The 19,751-nt window shown below is 41.6% G+C and overlaps 1 protein-coding gene across 10 annotated transcripts in view; it reads left to right on the plus strand.

Annotated features, from left to right (window-relative positions):
- The first annotated feature begins 3,151 nt into the window (after positions 1-3,151).
- Positions 3,152-19,751, plus strand: part of KCNMA1 (potassium calcium-activated channel subfamily M alpha 1) — a 428,570-nt gene continuing 411,970 nt past the window's right edge. For 4 of the 10 annotated variants that reach the window (XM_056494729.1, XM_056494730.1, XM_056494727.1 and 1 more), the window contains exon 1: positions 3,154-3,844. In XM_056494729.1, coding sequence (XP_056350704.1) covers positions 3,536-3,844 — 309 coding nt within the window. In that variant the 5' untranslated portion in view covers positions 3,154-3,535. Of the gene's footprint in view, positions 3,845-19,751 lie in introns of all 10 variants that reach the window. The other 6 variants (XM_056494731.1, XM_056494732.1, XM_056494728.1 and 3 more) reach the window with 3 other exon arrangements.

Here is a 19,751-nt window from a genome sequence, read left to right on the forward strand (position 1 = left end):
GTAGAACTGAGCCATATGTATGTAAATAAAAGTTTTGTTTATACAGATACAAAAGGGTTTCCCCTGGATATATAATGTGACATTTATAAACTAGGAGTCCTACTGTATGTGTTGGTTGGTTTATGAACAGTTTTTGAGGATCAGAACTTAAAAGCAGACTTTTACAAGTGATCACAATAAATCTCCTACCCCTGTCCAAATCTGGATGTAAAGTTTGTGTGAACATGTTTGAATCAAGTTATTTGAACATACAGACTGTATATTGTGGTGCACTTGCTTTGCTTTAGTCTTGAGTTTTTCTTTAGGACCATCTTTGGTATGTGTGGGTACAGTATTATGGGGATAATATTTTAGAGGTGCCTAATGATCCTGTTTGCATCTTGAAACCAGTGTCTGCACTGCTCAGCTGCAGCAGTATGGAGTAAAATAAGTACTTTTTTACTTGTACCTTCTGAATATATAAAGCAAGAAAATGTATTTTCAGACTGCAGCCTCTGTGTCAAATCTTCTTGGCCCTCTCAAACAACAGCAAGAGAGGATGTATGTGACAGCCTTACCTTCAGAGACTCATTTCTTGTTATCTGCCAGACTAGAATAAGGAAGAAATTCCACCATGCAAAAGCCTTCCCTGGGATATGCAGTGCAGCTGCTCCTCATTGCCCTCGTCTTTCAAGGTGCACAGGGCTTGTAGTTTCCATTAGCTGTAAGAGTGCCTCTAAGTACCTGGCACTTCTGAAGATCACACATCAAGTGCCTGTGTTACGATGCTCCTGCCCTTGTTCCAATCCTGGTGTTTGCTGATGGATAAAAGGATCCCCAGGTATGTGTGCAGCTGGGAAAAGGGTGTTCCTCAAACTCCAGCACAGGAATGCAGAGCAAATGACCACGAGGACCAGGCTCTGCGCCCAGGACCCAAGGTTGTGTGATCCTGTCACGGCAACACTTTGCAGTCCAGGTGGCTTTCTAGCTGTGGGGAGGGTTGGTAATGAAAACACATGGGAGGGGGCAGCAGCTGTGGTAGTGCAGTCTGGGCTTGCATGTGGCAGCTGTGACACACAGTTTCTTTTCAATCTGACTAGTTTTCTGCATCTAGAAATCCTCAGCTAAATTCCATTACAACAATCTCCTGGGAATGGCCTGTTTCAGGTTGCTTTGTAACTGACTGTTTTTCTCCGGGGAGAAAGTAATGTAGCATTTTTCTTACCTGTATATACTTCCATAACATCATCTAGTGCCTTCTCTATTCAGAGGCCCCTATTAAACCCTTCTTGAGAAAGGAAGCCTTCCCCTGAAGGGACAGACTGGAAAGAGACATCATGATAAACTCACAGAGTCAAAGAGTGGTTGTATTGAATGAAAAAAGTGGGGGTGAGAGAGCCCCATAAAAAGCTCTGGGAACTCATAAAATCTCATTACCTTAAGCAGAAAACAAAAACAAACAAGCCCCTGGCAGATGCATAAACAGAAACTACTACTAGTAAAGGTTAGGAGATTACTATTTCATAATGGTGGTTCTCTGCTGGTATAGCAACTAGATAAGATGGGGGAATGTCACGCACACAAAGGCTGCTGTATTTTACCCTTGGAAAGATGTCAAGAGGATCTGCATAATACTTTGTACAGACAACCCAGCGAGCAGACCATGTGCCAAGTGGAGATTTTTATTTATACATAAATGAATACATACATAGACAAAAAAATTTCTCTGCTTTTCATTGTGAATCCGGAAAAAAAGTAGACGACTATCCAGATTTTCTTGCTGGCTTCCCCTTTCACCCCCATCCTCCCCAAGTGTGTAATTTAAAATTGTTCTTTATATTCCTAAGGGTTAAATTCAGGAATGTTCTTGGGACGTGCGGCAATTTACGGTGCGTTTGCGGAGCGCTCGCAGTACTTCCCCGTGTCAATTAAAGACAAGCCACGAACGCCTTCAGCGGAAAAACCCACGCCGCGGTCCCCGCTGTTTATTTCACGCTCCCTTAGCGCGTTTCCATGCCAGCTCCCCCCTCCCGCGCCGTGCGCATCCCCGGGCACCTGCTGCTGCAGCTCAACCTCCTCCTGCGAGCCCGAGCGCGCCCCGCTCCCTCCTCCCCCGCCGTGCCCCGGCCGCAGCCCCGGGCCCGCCGCGGCGGAGGGGCGGCTCGGGCCGTGGGGCGGCTCGGGCCGTGGGGCGGCCCTGCCCGCGGTGAGGGCCGCGGGGCCCGGCGGGCGCGGGGCCGGGGCCGTGGCGGCGCCGTGCGTTGGCCGCTGCGTCATGACATCCTCGGAACCGGCCCCGCGCACGGCCGGCGCGGGGGGGCCGCTGCCGCCGCCCCCGCCCCACCGCGGCTGCGGAGAGCGCGGCGCGGCGGCGATGGACGCGCCAGGGCCGGCGGGACTTGTTGGACCGGCAGCTCCCCGGCGCGGCCGGGCACCGCCTCGCCGCCACCTGTGAAGCGCCCGCCCCGGCGCACAGCCCCCCGCTCCCGCCTCGCCGTCCTGCGGAGCGGGCGCTCGGCGCTTGGGCGGCGCGGCGAGCGGGACCGAGCGGCCGCGGGGCGGGGAGCGCTGCCCATGGGGCGCCGGGAGCCCGCCTGAGCCGGCGCCCCCACCCCCAGCGGCAGCGCGGATCCCCGGCCCGGCCGGCACCCCCGCCCCGCGGGGCCTTGGATGCGCCCCCGGCTGCGGGGCCGTCGCGTCCCCCGGCGGCTCGGAGGGAGGGGCGGGAGCCGGCGGCGCCGCTGCGCGTGTGGGAGCAACAGCCTGAGCGACAGCCGGGGCCTGGAGGGAGCTCCCGAAGGATGGGCGAGGAGGCGGCGGCAGCGGCAGCGCACGCACAGATGGGCCAGCGGAGGATGAATTAGGAGCCACAGGAGGCTGCTGCCGGCACCGAGGGGGGAAGAAGAGAGGAAGGGGCTGGACTTGGAAGAGGAGGAGGAGGAGGAGGGTGCGCGGGGAGGGTGACTGAGTATCGCTAATAACAAGTTAAAGACTAATAACAATAATAACAGACCACCTCCGGGAGGATCCGCGGCGGAGGCTGAGTGAGGGATCCCCGCTGAGGCCAGCGGGGTCGCAGCGCTGGGTATCTTGGAGAGACGCTCAGAGGCATCAGTTTGTGGTGGTGGTGGATGATTTTTTTTGGGGGTGGGCGGGGTAGGGGCTGTGTATGCGGGAGAAGGAAGGGGTGGGAATCTGAGGAGAAGACTATATTTTTATTATTATTTTTAATTTTTTAAAATATTATTTTCGCCGTACAAAGAGGACGCTCGGAATTCACCGGCCTGTCGGCTCCCGAGAGGGACCCGGGAATTGTGCGGTCGCTTTTCTTCACCTGCTCTTTTTTTTTTTTTTTTTTTTTTCTTTTTTTTTTCGGTTGATCGGTTTGTTTTTTTGTTTGTTTTGACTGGGGGCTTTTAAATTTTTCTTACTCTCCTTCTCCCTCCCCGCTGAGCAGCGGCGGCAGCAGCAATATGGCTGGTGATGGGTTTTTTGGGGGGCGCTGGCGGCGGGAGGAGCTCTCGGAAGCCCCTGCGCGCCCGGCTCGCTGTTAGCTATGGCAAATGGCAGCGGCGGCGGCTCCTACCCGGGCGGCAGCGGCAGCGGCATTAGAATGAGTAACAATATCAACGCCAACAATCTCAACACAGACTCGTCCTCCTCCCCCGTCAATGTGCCCAAGATGGATGCGCTCATCATCCCGGTGACCATGGAGGTGCCCTGCGATAGCCGCGGACAGCGCATGTGGTGGGCTTTCCTCGCCTCATCCATGGTTACTTTCTTTGGGGGACTGTTTATCATCCTGCTGTGGAGGACCCTCAAATACCTGTGGACTGTCTGCTGCCACTGCGGGGTCAAAAACAAGGTAACTCCCGCTTCCCATCCCTTCCCTTCCCTCCTGCTGCCGGTAATGGTTTGGTGCGGTGGTGCTGTGGTGAGGAGCAGTAGAGCCCAGCCTTGCAGAGCAGCACACCTGGTGAGGTGAGGAGCAGTAGAGCCCAGCACACCTGGTGAGGTGAGGAGCAGTAGAGCCCAGCCTTGCAGAGCAGCACACCTGGTGAGGTGAGGAGCAGTAGAGCCCAGCACACCTGGTGAGGTGAGGAGCAGTAGAGCCCAGCCTTGCAGAGAAGCACACCTGGGCTAGACGAGGAGCAGTAGAGCCCAGCCTTGAAGAGCAGCACACCTGGGCTAGGTGAGGAGCAGTAGAGCCCAGCCTTGAAGAGCAGCACACCTGGTGAGGTGAGGAGCAGTAGAGCCCAGCCTTGAAGAGCAGCACACCTGGGCTAGGTGAGGAGCAGTACAGCCCAGTCTTGAAGAGCAGCACACCTGGGCTAGACGAGGAGCAGTAGAGCTCAGCCTTGCAGAGTGGCACACCTGGGCTAGGTATGGATCAGTAGAGCCCAGCCTTGCAGAGCAGCACACCTGGTGAGGTGAGGAGCAGTAGAGCCCAGCACACCTGGTGAGGTGAGGAGCAGTAGAGCCCAGCACATCTGGACGAGGAGGCAGTGGAGCTGCTGGTGGCAGCAGGTGCTGGCTGCCCTGGGCTCAGGGTGCTGGGAGCTGCAGGGGGCCAGGGTAGGGGTGTGGGTGCAGTCCCGAGGCACCTCCCTGCTCCCCCTCTCTGTTCCACCCCACGCAGGGACTCACTCCATCGTTCTCGTCTGGTGGCAGCAGGTGACACCCGGTGTGCGACGCTCACCCTGCCACACAGGCACACGCCGGGTAGTGGGACAGCGCAGATCAGAAGTTTAATCTCACCCTTGGGCCCGCACATGATGGGGTGGGAGCTTGCATGTGCTGACCTAAACTCTCAGTTGCCTTGTGGAATGAGAAACTTTGGCAAAATTGGAAGGGTGAATTTCTCACTCAAGTGAATCTTTGACATTTCTGTGTGTGTTAAATGTAGCTATCTAGAAGTATTCTGTACATTTGTAAGTATTCTCTTAACCTAAGTGTGAAGTCTTTGAGGCAGCCTCTCTGCCCCTTTGATTTTTGCCAGCTGGAAGAAAGTATGTGAAGTAAGTTCAGTTTCTGCTTTGAAGGGTCTATTTTCAAACCAAAGCTGAGAACTTGCTCAAGTCCTGACTTTCATTTTTGATTACGAAAAATGAAATAGAAAGCATTATGACTCTGTATTGTGAAAGTGGATTTTGACAGACCCCAAAATAGACCAGCAACTGGAGTTTCTCCCCTTCCCTTTTCACATTTTTTGAATTACAAATGGAATAATATCTGCTTCAGTTATTCCTGGCACACAGACACCCACAAAAACACACACACCTTTTAATATATGGTTGCTAGGTTGCTGGTTTGCTTAGACGTACAGTGAGCTGTCTTCCCCTTTCTCTGGTCCATTCCCCCTGAGCGCACAGCACATACACCAGCTGTACAAAGGGCCCAGACTGAGGGGAAAAAGAAACAGAGCTTGGAAAGTTGTGGTACTTGTTTGTTGTGTAGTTTGGGTTGTCTAAATGAACCCCCACATTCCAGTTGGAAGTTAAACTATCACAGTGAGCTTGGCCTATCTATGGAATGAGTGATTGCTAAAGTTAAGGAATAAGAGCTTTTAAGTCAGCCTTAAGCATCAGGAATCCTATCAGGCAGCACTTCTTTTCTATATGAATTTTTTTTTTTAAATTCAAAACCAAACTTGAACTTTCATAGAGAGGTGTTAGCCAGATATGACACGGCTCTAATGAATTTGTGATAATAAGATACTATTTCCTACAGCAGTAAAAGGCAATTTTCAAGGAAGAGTGAGTAGTGAAGACTTAACCTTTGGTTTTGCTGTTATTTATCATTTCTGCCTCCAAAGAATGAGATGAATCTACAAAGGCTGTCAGGGATCTTGACAAAAAAGAAGAATCTGAGTGTTATTTCCTCATGCTTCTTGCCTTGAGAGAGTAAAAAGTTAGAGACTTGTACACAGACTTCTTACGTGTGGTTTCTTGGTGGGTACTCTTGATCAGATAGTCCATTATTGGGACACAGCCAATTAAAGCAGATCAGTCATTTCTTAACCAGTATAGAAAGATATGTGCAAATTATCTTTAAAACCTCTTGGGCTAAATGTGGCAGTTTAGTAACAGGTTTTGTTGAGGGGTTCAAACACTTCCAGTCCTAACAGTTTGATGTATTGTGGCTGTGGCAGGTTGTAAGATGTCAGTTTGTTTCACCTTTGAGACTGAAGTAGTTCTGTGAGTGTCATTCCCTGGGGCAGGAGGATAAAGGGCTCTGCAGGTAGGGGGAGATAAATGTCTCCTTTTAGATCCTATTTGTTCCACTTGTGAGGATTTTCAAGATTCTGGCAAAGAAAAACTTTCAAGGGCTGATCCTGTATTCCACATATGATAAAGTGGGGAATTGGAGGGAATTCTGTGTATGCAAGGATGTTAGTTATAACTAGGTATTGAAAACCACTTTTCTAGTATTTAGGGTATAAAGGCTAACCGAAGAAACAACTGGAATTGTCTGAGACTTTGCTGTTATCAAGCACATACTTTGCTGCTTGGTGAGTTGGGAAAAGCTGCTGAGGCTGCTGGTGAGAAATGTGAATGTGTATATATACGCTGTGTTGACTCTACTGGGTCTGCTACAAGAGCTATTTTAGAAGAAGTAGCTCCTCCTACTGCAGGATTGAAGAAGTTTTCAGTGTGTAAGGAGCTTTCCTTTCCTGTGCTGCCTCTTCTGCTGCTCCACAGGGGAGTTGGGCTATCCAGCATCATCTCACTATCTACATGAAGAGCAGTCCCAGTGTGAGAGCTAAAAGAAATCTTCCTCATGTCTACTTTCTGTGGCCTCTTACTGAATAATTCACATATATAGGTGAATAATTCAGAGTTACTGTGCTAACACTCCTGTCCGTATCTGTTATTGCAAAGAACTGCAAAATATTTCATTTTTTTTTCTCCCTGCTATATTCTAAGCATGACATTGCATTCCATGGATTTGTCAACTTGGCTTCGGGATGTAAAACTTTTTAATGACTACGTAGAAGGATTTAGAGTGTGGTTTGTTTGGAGTGTCCCCCTCTTCATTCAGTTTAAAGCTGGAATTGAAAACCATGAAAACCAAAACAGTTTAACACTTTGTGGTATGAACTTTTTTCTCTTGGAGATAAGAAAGTCAAGATACTGTAAGTCAAGAATATGAAAACTGCTAACAGAATCATCAACATTGTCCTTTAAAATCCAATATCTAGTTTATGTAATTGTATATGAATAGAACATCACTCTTAATCATGTATTAAAAATGCTTGTTAAAGTTTTAGAATTTTTTGTGGTCCATATTTGCTTTGTGAGTTGACATTTAAAAACAAAACTGCCAAACAAAAAAGGTAAATCTTTACCTTTTTGTCCATGTTTCATGTAGTGTGACAGCCATTACTATCAGAGCCCTTGTATTCCTTTATTTAATATGGTATATAATTTTAGATGCAATTTTTCAAAATTAGTTACAGTCTGTTTGCAACTAGCCTTGAAAAATGCTGATTTTCCTCTCAGTGTTTACATCTACATTTTTAGTGGTGCTTAGGTGTTGCTAAAGAACTTGTCTGGTCATTGCTTGTTCTTTCTCCCTTGACCAACTAATTTCTGTTCGTGTATGAAAAGTATAAAGTGAGATTAAACTTCATTGGGTTGGACTCTGGCATTAGTTGTTCTGGTTTGTGCTAACAACAGAAAAAGAAAATAAATATGGATGGTGATGTACACATAGGGGCTAAATGCATATTATACAATCTATATTATATGGATCTGCCTCTGCATTTTCTATGCTTCTGGAGGGCATTTTCTGCTGACATTATCTGGTATCATGTTTTGGCTTTGAACAAACTCTAAAACCATGAAGAAGGAGCAGTGGAATAAGAGGTTTGGGGCACAGTCAGCTCCTGGAGCTGGTCAGCACAGAATCAAATGGAATTTGTTTCCTTCTGAAGAATATGATACCAGACCCTTTATTGCTGCTCCTTGGTTCCCCAGTGAAGGGTACCTTTACCTTATGTTAGGTAGAATACATCCTTATTGTGATGCTTTCAGTGTTTTGGAAGAGCTTTTTCTCCCCACAACCCAGGAATTGTACATGTATAAAATGAAATTATGACTATAGGTGGCAGTTATTAGCCTGAAATTACAAGCCCTAATAGTCTTCTTTGACTTTGGTCTACATATTTTTGAAATGTAGTAAGTTACGCAGTGCTAAATTTGGTCAATAGAAACCAAGCAACATTCCCATTTGTTTTGAATAGAAAAAAAAGTCTGGTTTTGCTGGAAATACAAGATTTGTAGAAGTTATCTTTGAAAAGTTAAGAATTTCAATCCAGAATTCTAAAGCTTGAGAAAATTTGTCAGTGGAAAAATTTGTCTGTAAAACAAGCAGTATTCATTCCAAGCTGGCTCTTGTGTGGGCGAGGTTTGTTGGTTTCTGAGCAATACCTGCAGAAACGTCCTCTCCAAATAAAGAAACAAATTTGAGGCATGGTCTGTTGGGAAAAGTTGGAGTGTGCATTGGAAGAAACGTGTGGACACATAATGCAGGAGATCCCTCCATTTAAACCTGTACATGGAATCACCTTGACTCTCTTGAAGATGTTCTGGGCAGCAGCGTACGATGAAAAACTGGGGGGGCTCAAGGGATTAGCAGGAGCTGCAGTGCATTTTGCTGCTCTGTCACATGCACAGCCTGGCTCAGGCAGGCTGTCCCATGGCTGTCAGGTGGTCTGCACACATTACTCCTCACCAGACAGGTTGCCAGTTGAGAGGTGGCCATGGTGGAGGGGTCAAGGTCTGAAAGAAAAGGTGCTCACAGCCCTTTGCAGGTGGTGTTCCTATAGGCAGAGAAAGGTGCTGGTGTGGAGAGGTGTGTGCTGCTGTTCTCCATGCTCTGGAAAGGAAGATACTCTCTGGAGCTTGTAAAGGATTTCACATTTTATAAACACATGCTAAAATAGGTTATGCTTGCAGAAGAGAAAATGCATAGATAAGGATTCAACCTGTAAACCAAAGATTCTCAACCCAAATGTTATTTTGGTACAGTATCATACTTATTCTCAAGGCTCTGCAACACATAAACATTTTAGAAGAACATCTGAATTCAAAAAGAACTTGAAATTCTCTCATTTGGAAATCTGTAAGTGCTGGTTGAAAGCCATTAGATTTCACCTTTTTTCCAGTTTAGCTCAATAGAAGAAATGCCTGCAATAGCAAACAAAAAGCTTTTAAGTAACACTGATCCGTGTACTCAGTTTTGATGCGTTGGGATTTCTGAATGTGGAATGAGGCCAGTTTACAGCCCTAGAGACAGAAACACTGAACATTTAGAGAGCACTAGCCCTAAATATAATCTCTGCAGGGATGGGATCTAATGATGATAATTAAGACCAGCAATTATGATACTCGTATGTCCTGTGTTATTGCAAGAAAGTGGATTGTGAACCTTGGTCATTGAGTGTCCTTCCTGGGACAAATCCTGAAAAGAAGCTGTGATCTCTAGTCAAGCACAACACAGAGCAGCAGTCAAGTGTTCTTTCTGAGATTGGCTCTGCTATTCTGTGGAATCCAACTCAGAGTGACAAAGTTCATATGAATTTCAGGGCTGGCTAGTGATAATTCCTCAGCAGGATCAGGCTGTAGTTCAGCAGCAGCAAGGCATCCTGGAGTGTGAAGCTGGGAGGGCAGCAGTCGCTGGGGAGGTGTAAACATGAAAATAACACTAGATGAAATTGAGGGACAGGGTGTCCCTTTGGTTCTGCTAAACACGCCTGGTCACATTTCATAAAACTGTGTATTTTACATGTGTGAAAATTACTGAATTATCAGTAGTCTGTGGAGGGCATAGTGAATGCAGCTTGTGGAGGTTTTCTAAGGGAAAGATTGCTGAAACATTATGAGTAGGTGTTAATGGTTAAAAAATATTTTTCTCCTGCACATATGATTTTAGTGGCAAACGGAAAGGAACTATACTTTAAAGATCTGTTTCTGTAAAGGGTTTATGTGCTGCTACATGGCTGAAGGTTTAGAATCATAGAAAAGCTTGAGTTGGGAGGAAGCTGTGCCTGACTGGGAAGTGAGTGCAGAACTGTGCTAGATCACAAGACTACGCTGGCATTTATGTGAAATTACACAGGGCTAAATACACTAGTTCCAAATTAGACCTCATGGTTTGTCAGTGTGGGCACTTTGTCCAGGACACACAGGTCACCTTGGGTGGAGAAAGCAGCAGAGTCTGAGTAGATGAGAAGGAATGATTCCTATCTTCCATTCCTGTCAGAGACATATTGGTCAGGAAGGGCCCATTTTGAATCCTGATGGTATTTATAGCCTGAGAATACATTGGGTCTGCATCTTTGAGAGGAACACTTCATTTCCATATATAGTATTCATGGTTCTGCTTAAATGAATGTGCTGCCACTGAAATGTGTTGAGTTTGAGATGATCTATTGCATGTATTTGTCTGTTTGAGAGTTGCAGAAACTAGAGACTTATCCAAGGTCTGGTGAAATAGAGGGAAGCAGTCCTAATAACTTCCATGGCCTTGGACCCAGGCCTAGATGTTCACACTGTCCTAGATGAAACAGATTTTTTTTTAGAAATAATATTCTAATGTTAACATTTTAAGCTTTTAAAAGCTTTTTTCTTTTATTGCAGCAAGTTATATTTACATGGTTTGTGGCCATTATGTCTGGGATTTCAACATCAGAAACATAATATTTAAAAGTCACACTGGGTGTGTTTCCATTCCAGTCAAGAATTATACCTTCTGCCAGGATCCCTTTGGAAATCAAAACCTGAGTGCTTGAATGGCTGATAATATCCTTTAAGGGCATCTCTCCTGCAAGCTGATGTGCAATGGTAAAAATTGGCTCTTTTTCTAGAACTGCAGTAAGTGCACATTTAGTGGAACTGGCAGAGGTCCCTTGCCCCATGGATCACCTGCAAAACAGACACATGTGCAGCTGCAGCCCTGAGTCCTGGAAACCTTTTTGCATGTCCTGAGCTCCAGTACCAAAGTTAAGTATCAGAACTGTTAACACAGAGTGGAGAAAATACACTAATTTCATCATCACCAGGACACCAAAATGGGGAGGAGTACTGTAACCTTGTCAACAATTGCAGCATCACACAACAACTGAATAGCTTATCACTGTAGCTGTGAAATGCAGGTCTACTCTGTTGCTTTTCTATTGCTCTTCATATAATAAATTTATAATACAGTTTTGCTTCCCCTTTTTCCAAGTAAATAATGACTAAATATTTTGGCATACTTGGTTATATTTAATTCATTTTTCATGGTATCTTACATTTTTATCTAATGGCTTAGCTGTTCTTTTTTTTTTTTTTTTTTTTTTTTTAGCTAGTAAAATGATGACTCACTTTTAATATGATCTTACTGTTATTATTAATAGTAGTGATATTAACTTTAGCATTTCTGGTGGTGAATTAATTTTCTATTTTAACTATAGGGAAAACATTGATACAGATATGTCTAAAAAAACCTGTTTGAAAATGGTGACTTTAATATTGCAAAAATAATGAGAAATGTATTAGAATGATTCTTCGTTTAAGTAAAAAAACTTGTAAGTTTTCTAGTTTAAACTGTTCAACTCAGTTGTAATTATGCACAGATATTCTGCAGGACAGAACTTACTTGGAATGGGGTGCTGGCCTCTGTGACCTGTAGTGGTCCTAGCTGGTATAGAGCACTTCAGGTGTTTCAGATATGGTGAGTCCTTTGGCTTGAAGTGCTTTGACATCACTTTTTTTTTGAAAGTGAGTTTGCAGATCAACAGGTTTGTGATGTTCTTACATTTTCTAGGTTATCATACTAAAAGTATTGTTTCATAAAGAAGCTGACAAACTCCACTTGGGTTTTGAAGACTGAAGGCAGAAAATCTTATTCCTTTTAGTCACAAGAACAGCTTAGGTAGGAGAAAATATTGCAGAGTCTGTCTATATGTGATGCAAACCTTTTTCCCCATGAGGGATTTTTTAAAATGCTTTGATTATGCATTTTTGATAGATTGGTTTTGTTATATGAAAGTTTTTTCACCATTTGGTGTTAGTTTTCTTATACTGTATATATACAACACACACCTAAAGTCTTCTAATTCCTTCAGGATCAGAAACAGGGGACTACTGACTTTATGTTTGCTTTATTTTCATATCATTTAAGAAGATTCTCAGCTATAAGGTTACTTCTTTTCTTTCACCCTTTATGGGTCTGGCTTCTGGTTTGAGGCCATACAAAATTTTACCTGACTAGATGCTGGTTTTCCTCCTTTGACACTGCCTTAGATGTGTAACTTCTGGTGTCCTTTTGTGAGTCAGAAGAGCTGAATTCGTATTACAGATCTCTTGTTCTTGAAAGAAAACAACACAAAAAACTTCACAGTTTTGATATCTGCAAAAATAATTTTGGTTGCTTTGCTGGAATGTATCCCTAGGATATAATAAAATTTTCATTTATAAAAGTGGAAAATGCTGTCCAACATGTGGAACTTTGAGTCTGCCTGTATGATGTAAGTGATAAAGTTTTAATGTTAACTTGGATGATATGTATGATAGAAGACCGTGGTATCTTTGTGTTGCCAACTGAATGATTCTCTGTGATTCTAGGAATGAAAGAAAAAAGCATTTGCTTTTTCTTATTTACAATTTTTGGCTTTATGTCTGTTATTAAGTTATGTATAATTTTTAAAGAAAACTTACACAGCAGTTATTTAGGTTAATTTGTGGAACTTTCATCACTTACACAAAATAGCTCTTTAGATATCAAAATTTTATATTTAAGATCTTAATAAGGTCTTAATCTGAATTTGTTTCAGTCAGTTTCAGTTCATTTCAGAAAGAGGTTCTTGAGAACTTCTTTAATTATTTAGATGTTTGTTCATGAATGTAACAGCTAAAACCCATGTATATATTTTTTTTTTTAAATTTAATATTAACCTTACACATCATATTCTGGACTCGAGTTGGGTTTACTTAATCCCCTGGCTCCTCTGTATATAAATATACACACACACATATATATATATATACACACAGGGGAAGGTAGTCAAGTGTTTGTAAAGTTATGCTCTATTTTAAAGCTCTATAAAGCAATACTGTCTCTTGCATTAACATCTGATAGTCTTAGTTTTAATTTTCTTTTAGCTAAGAGGTTGATATATGCCTAGTAGTAAAAATATATATATTTTTTGAGCTGTTTGCACTTGGAAATAACTATAATAAAAATTTGTTTCAAAATAATTTTTCATACTCCCATTTTGAAAAATGTTATAATTTCTCTGGCTACAGCTGCTTTAATAAACCTGTGTACAAGCTTTTGTCTTTGTTGGCTGTTCATGCAATGCTTTGGGTTTTGTGTTCTTTAAGCTTTTCTTTTTCCTTTTTTAAACAAAAAATCAGACACAGAATGTTGTAGGCCTGTGTGTTTGCTTTTTATACATAAAGAAATAGAATAACCACTTTTGAAGAGTCTGCCCGCAGCAGTTGAAAGGTACTTCAGAAGGGACTCCAGACTTGCATCAGGTGCAGGAAGAAAGTAAAAAAGTTTCTAATTGTTAAAATCCTTCATTAATGATCAGCCAGGGTGTGGCTGCGTCCTGCTGAGAGGAGGGTCACATCACAAAGTGAGTTGGCTTAAGGAGTCTCGGTGGGTGTGTTGGGGGTGACTGAGTGATGGGCAGAGCTCCAGGCTGGCATCCAGCATTTAACTGTGCTGCTCTTAAATGTAGGGGAATACCAGCTTGTTTTAGAGCATAGTTTTTTGCATGATCATTTCTGTGAAGGTGTCCAAACTGCATTTTGCAGTGTGTACAGCTACTTTATGATTTGGTATGAAGGTGATGTGAGCCATGCCTTATTTGATCAAATGCCTACTGAAATTAACTTACATCACTTTCAACTTTTTAAACACAAATTGAATCCATCAGAGCAAGTGAATTGATTTGTGGCAGCAGAATTTCTTTTATTTAGTCTTCTAAGACTGGGCTTATTATTGGTTTGACAGTGCTAATAAATCCAAACTTTAATATAGTGAGACTCTCTGTGAGGTACCTGAGCTGGGTTAACCGGTAGGTAGTGGTAGCTCCAAATCCTAAAATTTTCTATGGGTTTTAAGGTCTTTTTATTTAGCATAAGTGGTTTAAAAGGTGAAAATTGAATGCTGAAAGGTTTAAAAAGAGAGGTTGTTCCAATATTGCCATGCTAAATGTTGATTTCATGGTGTCCTTTGGAGGATAGGGTTTTGTTGACTGGAACAACTTTTTAAAGTAAGCTCCCAGTTTCCCAGTATGGTTAGCTGGATTTCCTTCAGGTATGTAGGAAGATGAGCTCCATGAAAGGGAGAGTCTGGACAAACTTTTTAAGTTTGTTTGTTTATTTATTTATTTATTTATTTATTTATTTATTTAAACCAATGGTACAATGGCTGTACAGCTGCTCACAGTTGGTCTTTCAGAGAGCTGTTTTGTGTATTATACCATAACTCTGACTTGAGGATGAGGCTTATGCACATGGACTTTGTGCTGGCCCTGGAAGGCTCCTGGGGCTGCTGGGGATGGGCTGGTGGACTGGCTGAGACACTGCATGGCATCTTACTGCTCTAAAGTGTCACAGGTGCTGAGTATGTCAGAGCTGTTGATTAATTTCAGTCTAACAATTCCAGAAAGACTTTTTATTTTTTATTGATCTTCTGAGAACTTTGGCAAGTGTATGAAATCTGTATGGATAAAACTATTATTATTTGCTCTGGCAGAGGGGTGAAGAAAATGGTTTGGGACAGGTCAGCAGCTGCTGCCTCTTTTATCTGATCTAACAGGTGCTAGAGCTTAGTGCCCAGGCTGTTTTCTTGGTGTTTTTGCTGTAGCTGAGAATTTGAGTTTTATTTTCAAAATGTTTATTAGAAGAAGAGAGAAAGGTAACAACAGCTCAAATGAAAGGTAAAAGTTCTAGAAAAGCTTCTGGCAATATAAACAGACTTCTTGAGGTTGTGTCTCATGAGTATTTGTGTTCTCCCAGCTCAGTGAAAAATGTGTATGAACAAAAAGTAAAGGAATAATTTAAAGTTAAGACTGATTTTATAACTGTTTTTTAGGTTGAATTGTCTTTTCCTTGGGACAAATAATTTTGGTCCGAGGTATGGGTTTTTTTCAGCAGTGACCACAAGGGTGTAATTTCCATTGATTTGTAAAATGTTCTTTAGATTTTAAATGGTGTATAAGTGTAGGTTATTGCTATAACTTCTATAGAAAATACATACTGCCATGGGTTAAACTTGATGGTTCTGCTGGATATAGATAAATGAGAATGTGCTCTGAGAGGTGATGAAAATGACAGTTCAAATTCTGTGCTTTACAACCATAGCAGTGTTTTGGCTCTTAACATCAGTGAAAGTATAGGGGGTTTTTCACCCCTTTAATTATATTGATGTTTGATCCTGGATGCCTGGTTTTACATTGTCAGCTTATTTGGGCTGCTTTCTAATAATTTATAGGACAATCAAGTTAAAATATTAGATGATTAAAGCCACTGAAGAGTTGGACTCTTGTCCAATCCTTGTGGGTCCCTCCCAACTCAGAATATCTGTGATTCATTATTTTCTTAAACAAGCCCAAACCTTTATAAATCAATTATTTTAAATTAAAACAAACATTTGGTGCAGATCTTGTAGCAAATGCTACATTTATAGAAGATATTTTAAAAATAATTATTATGGTCTGCAGAATTTAATTATAGGTTGTTTCTGTTTGTCCTCTGGCCTCGGGCATTTGATTAGATTATATAGTCTGGAGTTAATGCTCTGCATCTCACCAGATTTCTGAAGGTGAAAACCTAAGATTGTTGTTTAGTTGTGTGACATTTGGAGCTAAAACTTTGTGCAAATTCTTTAATATCAGGAGAGATGCAGTGTATCTGTTACAGAGACAGACCTTGGAGAATTGGCATTGCTTACAAGTGATGCAAGCTGGTTTGTGTTTTGTAGTGATACAATTTAAGTAAAACTAATTCCTGTGCTGTGTGTCAATGCTTCTGCATCATTTAAGTTCTGTTCAGAGGGCTGAAAGGCTTATGTTTTTTGTAGCATTTTTTGCAAGTGGGAAGATTCGTTACTGGAGCTCTGGGATGTTGTTGTGAAACGTTCCACCCTACACAAGGAGCGTTGTGCCTTTAAAATTTAACTTAGCAATTTAGAAGATCTGAATGTTTTTCTCTTGTAGTGTTCTGAGGCCACCTGGCTTAGTTATGCCAGATCCTCTTACCAGCTTTGCCAAAGGGGCAAGCCTCTGCCCCATGCATCTTATGATGCAAAAGCAGATAATAAGGAGGAGGACAGTCAAAGAACTGATTTGTCCCAGTCCATGTAAAGCAACCCAGTGATTAAAACATTCAGATGATTTAATTAACATGCATCCACTCTCCCCTTTTGTTAAATTTATGAAGGGGGTGTGACTTACAAGTCCTTTAGAGCAGTTACTATTTTAAAGAGCAGCAAGTAGTTACAAGTTGTCCCATTCCAAGTTCCTGTGAAGATTTATTTTTTTACATGAGCAGAGAACAAAAAGGAGTTTTATAAAAAGGCTTTAATTTGGATAGGATGAAATTTTACCTGTAGCATATTGAGAAATTTTTAAGAAGAGAAAAATAGTGTGGTGGAGGGAATGAAGGCTGATGACAAGGAGGAGGGATTCTGTCTAATTCAATGTGCAATGCATGGCATTCACTTTATATGCAGACACTCAGAATATGCTTCCTTCAATGCCATTAAAAAACCAAACAATTTTTGAGTTCCCATATCCACATTGGATTTAAAGAATAATCTTTTAGGATCTAGGAAAGTTCCCAGTTAAACATATGCCTGTTGGTTTTACTATTTTTAGCTTCTTTGAGCAGCACGTGTTCTCCTGAGATATTTATTTGTGAATGTTGTATTCTGTTCTTAAAAGGAAAATCTCTCTCTGTCTAGATTCTTTTTCTGTATCCAAGAAAGGAAAGGACCAGGGTTCTTCTCAGTGCTTTACTTCTTGGAAATCCTAGGAGACAGGGCAAATTAATTAAATCTAAAATGGATCCATCTGGTAGTGCTAGCAATGCCAGGAGAGAACAGGTGAAAGAATCTGAGCCAAACAAAACATATAGTGCATTATATAACATGTCAAGTTCTTTGTGACATATTGCTATCAGAAGGCTAATCTTGGTGTAGGGCTTTTTACTTTTTGTTTAATCTTGTTTTTAAATCAGAGGGTTAAGGGGGTAGTTTGAAATGCTTGCTTCTGTTGCATTGCTAAAAAAGTACTTTTTAAAAAAATTATTAATAAAGGGCAAATTAATTCGGTCCAGCGTGTGAGAAACACACCATTCCTGTCATGGGTTTGTTTGAAAATAAATGGGTTGACATTGTTTGAAACAAAAATGAAATGAAGTCAGTTTTGGAAAAATCATTCATCATTTAAATTTAGAAAGCTGTTAGGCAAAGCAAAAATCATTAAAGGTATGGTGCCAACTTTTGACCCCAAATTTGTATAAGAAGAATACAGAATCTCTATGCAGGCTTTTTTTGTTGCCAAAATTACCTTGTTTAAATTCTCAGCAAGATTTTCAAGGTAGTGATTGCATCAGTGGGAATAGGAATGTAAAAATGACTGTAAAAATTGAATTGTATTACCTGCTTTGGGAGGCATGAAAGGAAACAGTATAAATGCTGGGAGGAGGTGAGTTATATTAGAGAAGAAATGGCAATGGAGAGATGAAGAAGTCTGTTTGCAGCACAGGGTTTGAGTTTGGCACACATTCCCATTTTACAGTGGCTCCAGTTTGACATGGCTGGTGCCACTGCCTGTGCTATGGCCCGTGTCTGAGAGGAGGCTGCTCATGTGCAGCCTCTGGGGAAATCTGCTTCACCAGGGCAGGTGCCTGGGCCTTTTGGCATGACTTTGAAACAAGCAGAGAAAGTAGGCCATAGAGCTTTTTGGGAACTTAGGAGCTTAGTAGCTAGATCTTTATCCAGCTTAAAAAAAAAAAATCTATCTCATTATCTACCTTTAAGTCAAATTCTATCCTTGTCTGTCATTTTTTTCAGCATCTTCTGTTGTTTTATTTCATGCTGCTTAAGTTTCACTCTTTTTTTGTTGTTAAAAAATCCCAACAAACCTGAGCAAGACCATTTCACATGAAGGTTGGAAGGAGTAAGTCTACTTTGTCCCAATTGAATTTGTAACTTTGAAGTGAAAGATTTTAGGTGATTTGTAAGATTAACATAAATGTTGGTTGTCTTTTTATAGTGGAAAGAACTGAATTCCATTTTTGATAAATATTTTTCAGGAAAATATACTTTTCCCCAAATTGGAGTACTTTCAAAACACTAATACAGTTTCAATAACTAGGGGAAGGGAAAAGATGATGCAGAAACTATTGTTTATTTTTTTTTTTGTCAAGTAAGAAATATTTTAGTTTTTAGTCTTATATTTTACTTTGTTTTGTAATGTCCAAACCAAAGGCAGTTAATAGCTTGATTCATGCTGCTTTGTCAGGAATCTTATTTTGACAAGTGTTTATAGCTTTCAGGAGTTGCTTCCATATTAGAAGTTAATTTGTTGATCTTTAAATTCTATGCAGTACATCAGTTCTACTCTCTGCTGAGCTAGAGTGTCTGAATGTTGCCATTTCTAGGGCATGGCTATATAAATATTTGTGTAAAATATAAATATATATATATATATATATATGACTAAATCTGTTATGAAAAATTGCATCTAAGTTTTGCTGTTTTTATAATGTGCTGTTCTGTTAGAGTGTATTATGTTCATTTTAATCCCTGTAATATATTGTGGAAAGCATGCAAAAATAGAGGATTAAATTTGTTTCTCATTTGTAGAAATATGATGAATTCTGCAAGCCCCCCTAAATTTGATTGCATGACAAATGCTGTTGCTGCTAAATTACTGTAGAAACTGTGGCTGGGTGCTTAATATGTTTCATTGGTTTTAGTAATTCTCCTGTTCTCCTGTAATGGTAGATTAGTTAGGAATGTTGTGTGGTTTATTTGTGGAAGCAGCTATTCCAGCAGACACACGAGCACATTGAAGCAGGCTCGTGTACTGAGTGATGAGCCCTTGGGAAATTTAGCACAGCTTTTGAGCATTGCAATGAAAGAAAGAAGTGGCAAGCTGAGAGCAATACAGATCACAACTGGTCTATAAGAAGACAGTGAAAAGAAAATGTTGAGTATTATGTAATATTTTTAAAGTGCCTGGTGCATTCATGCCTTTTAGGCCATTGCTGTGCTGTTCTTTTTTTATGTGTGCCTGTTGTGTTCTGGAGTTCCCTTAACTCTTCAGTGCAGGGCTTTTGGATTTAGCATTTTAATGCAGCTTTCTTTTATCTTATCTGAAATCTGTCCTCTCAATGTGGACTGGGGTATACATGACCATAAATTACATAGAGACTATCATTCCATGTTTGAGTTTTTTCTTTCTGAAATGAACATAATGACTTGGAGGCCTGTTGCTATATTGACTGTAATTCATAGTTCCTGGTTAGTGGCCAACTTTTGACAAAACATTAGCAGAAGGCAGAGAAGGTTTGATACAGGTTTCTGTATGTTTACATGAGAAATAGATTGGTGATATCTCAGGTTATTCTGCTTGGCAGAGAGAGGTCTGAAATAGTTACTTGCAATGCAGCAGGCTGATGTTCTGTGTTACTGCTCCTCTACAATATTGGCCAATTGAGTTGTAAAATGTTAAATCACAATATAAATTAGCAGTTTTATTTTGA

Source organism: Oenanthe melanoleuca, chromosome 6 (assembly GCF_029582105.1).
Source record: "Oenanthe melanoleuca isolate GR-GAL-2019-014 chromosome 6, OMel1.0, whole genome shotgun sequence".
NCBI lineage: Eukaryota > Metazoa > Chordata > Aves > Passeriformes > Muscicapidae > Oenanthe > Oenanthe melanoleuca.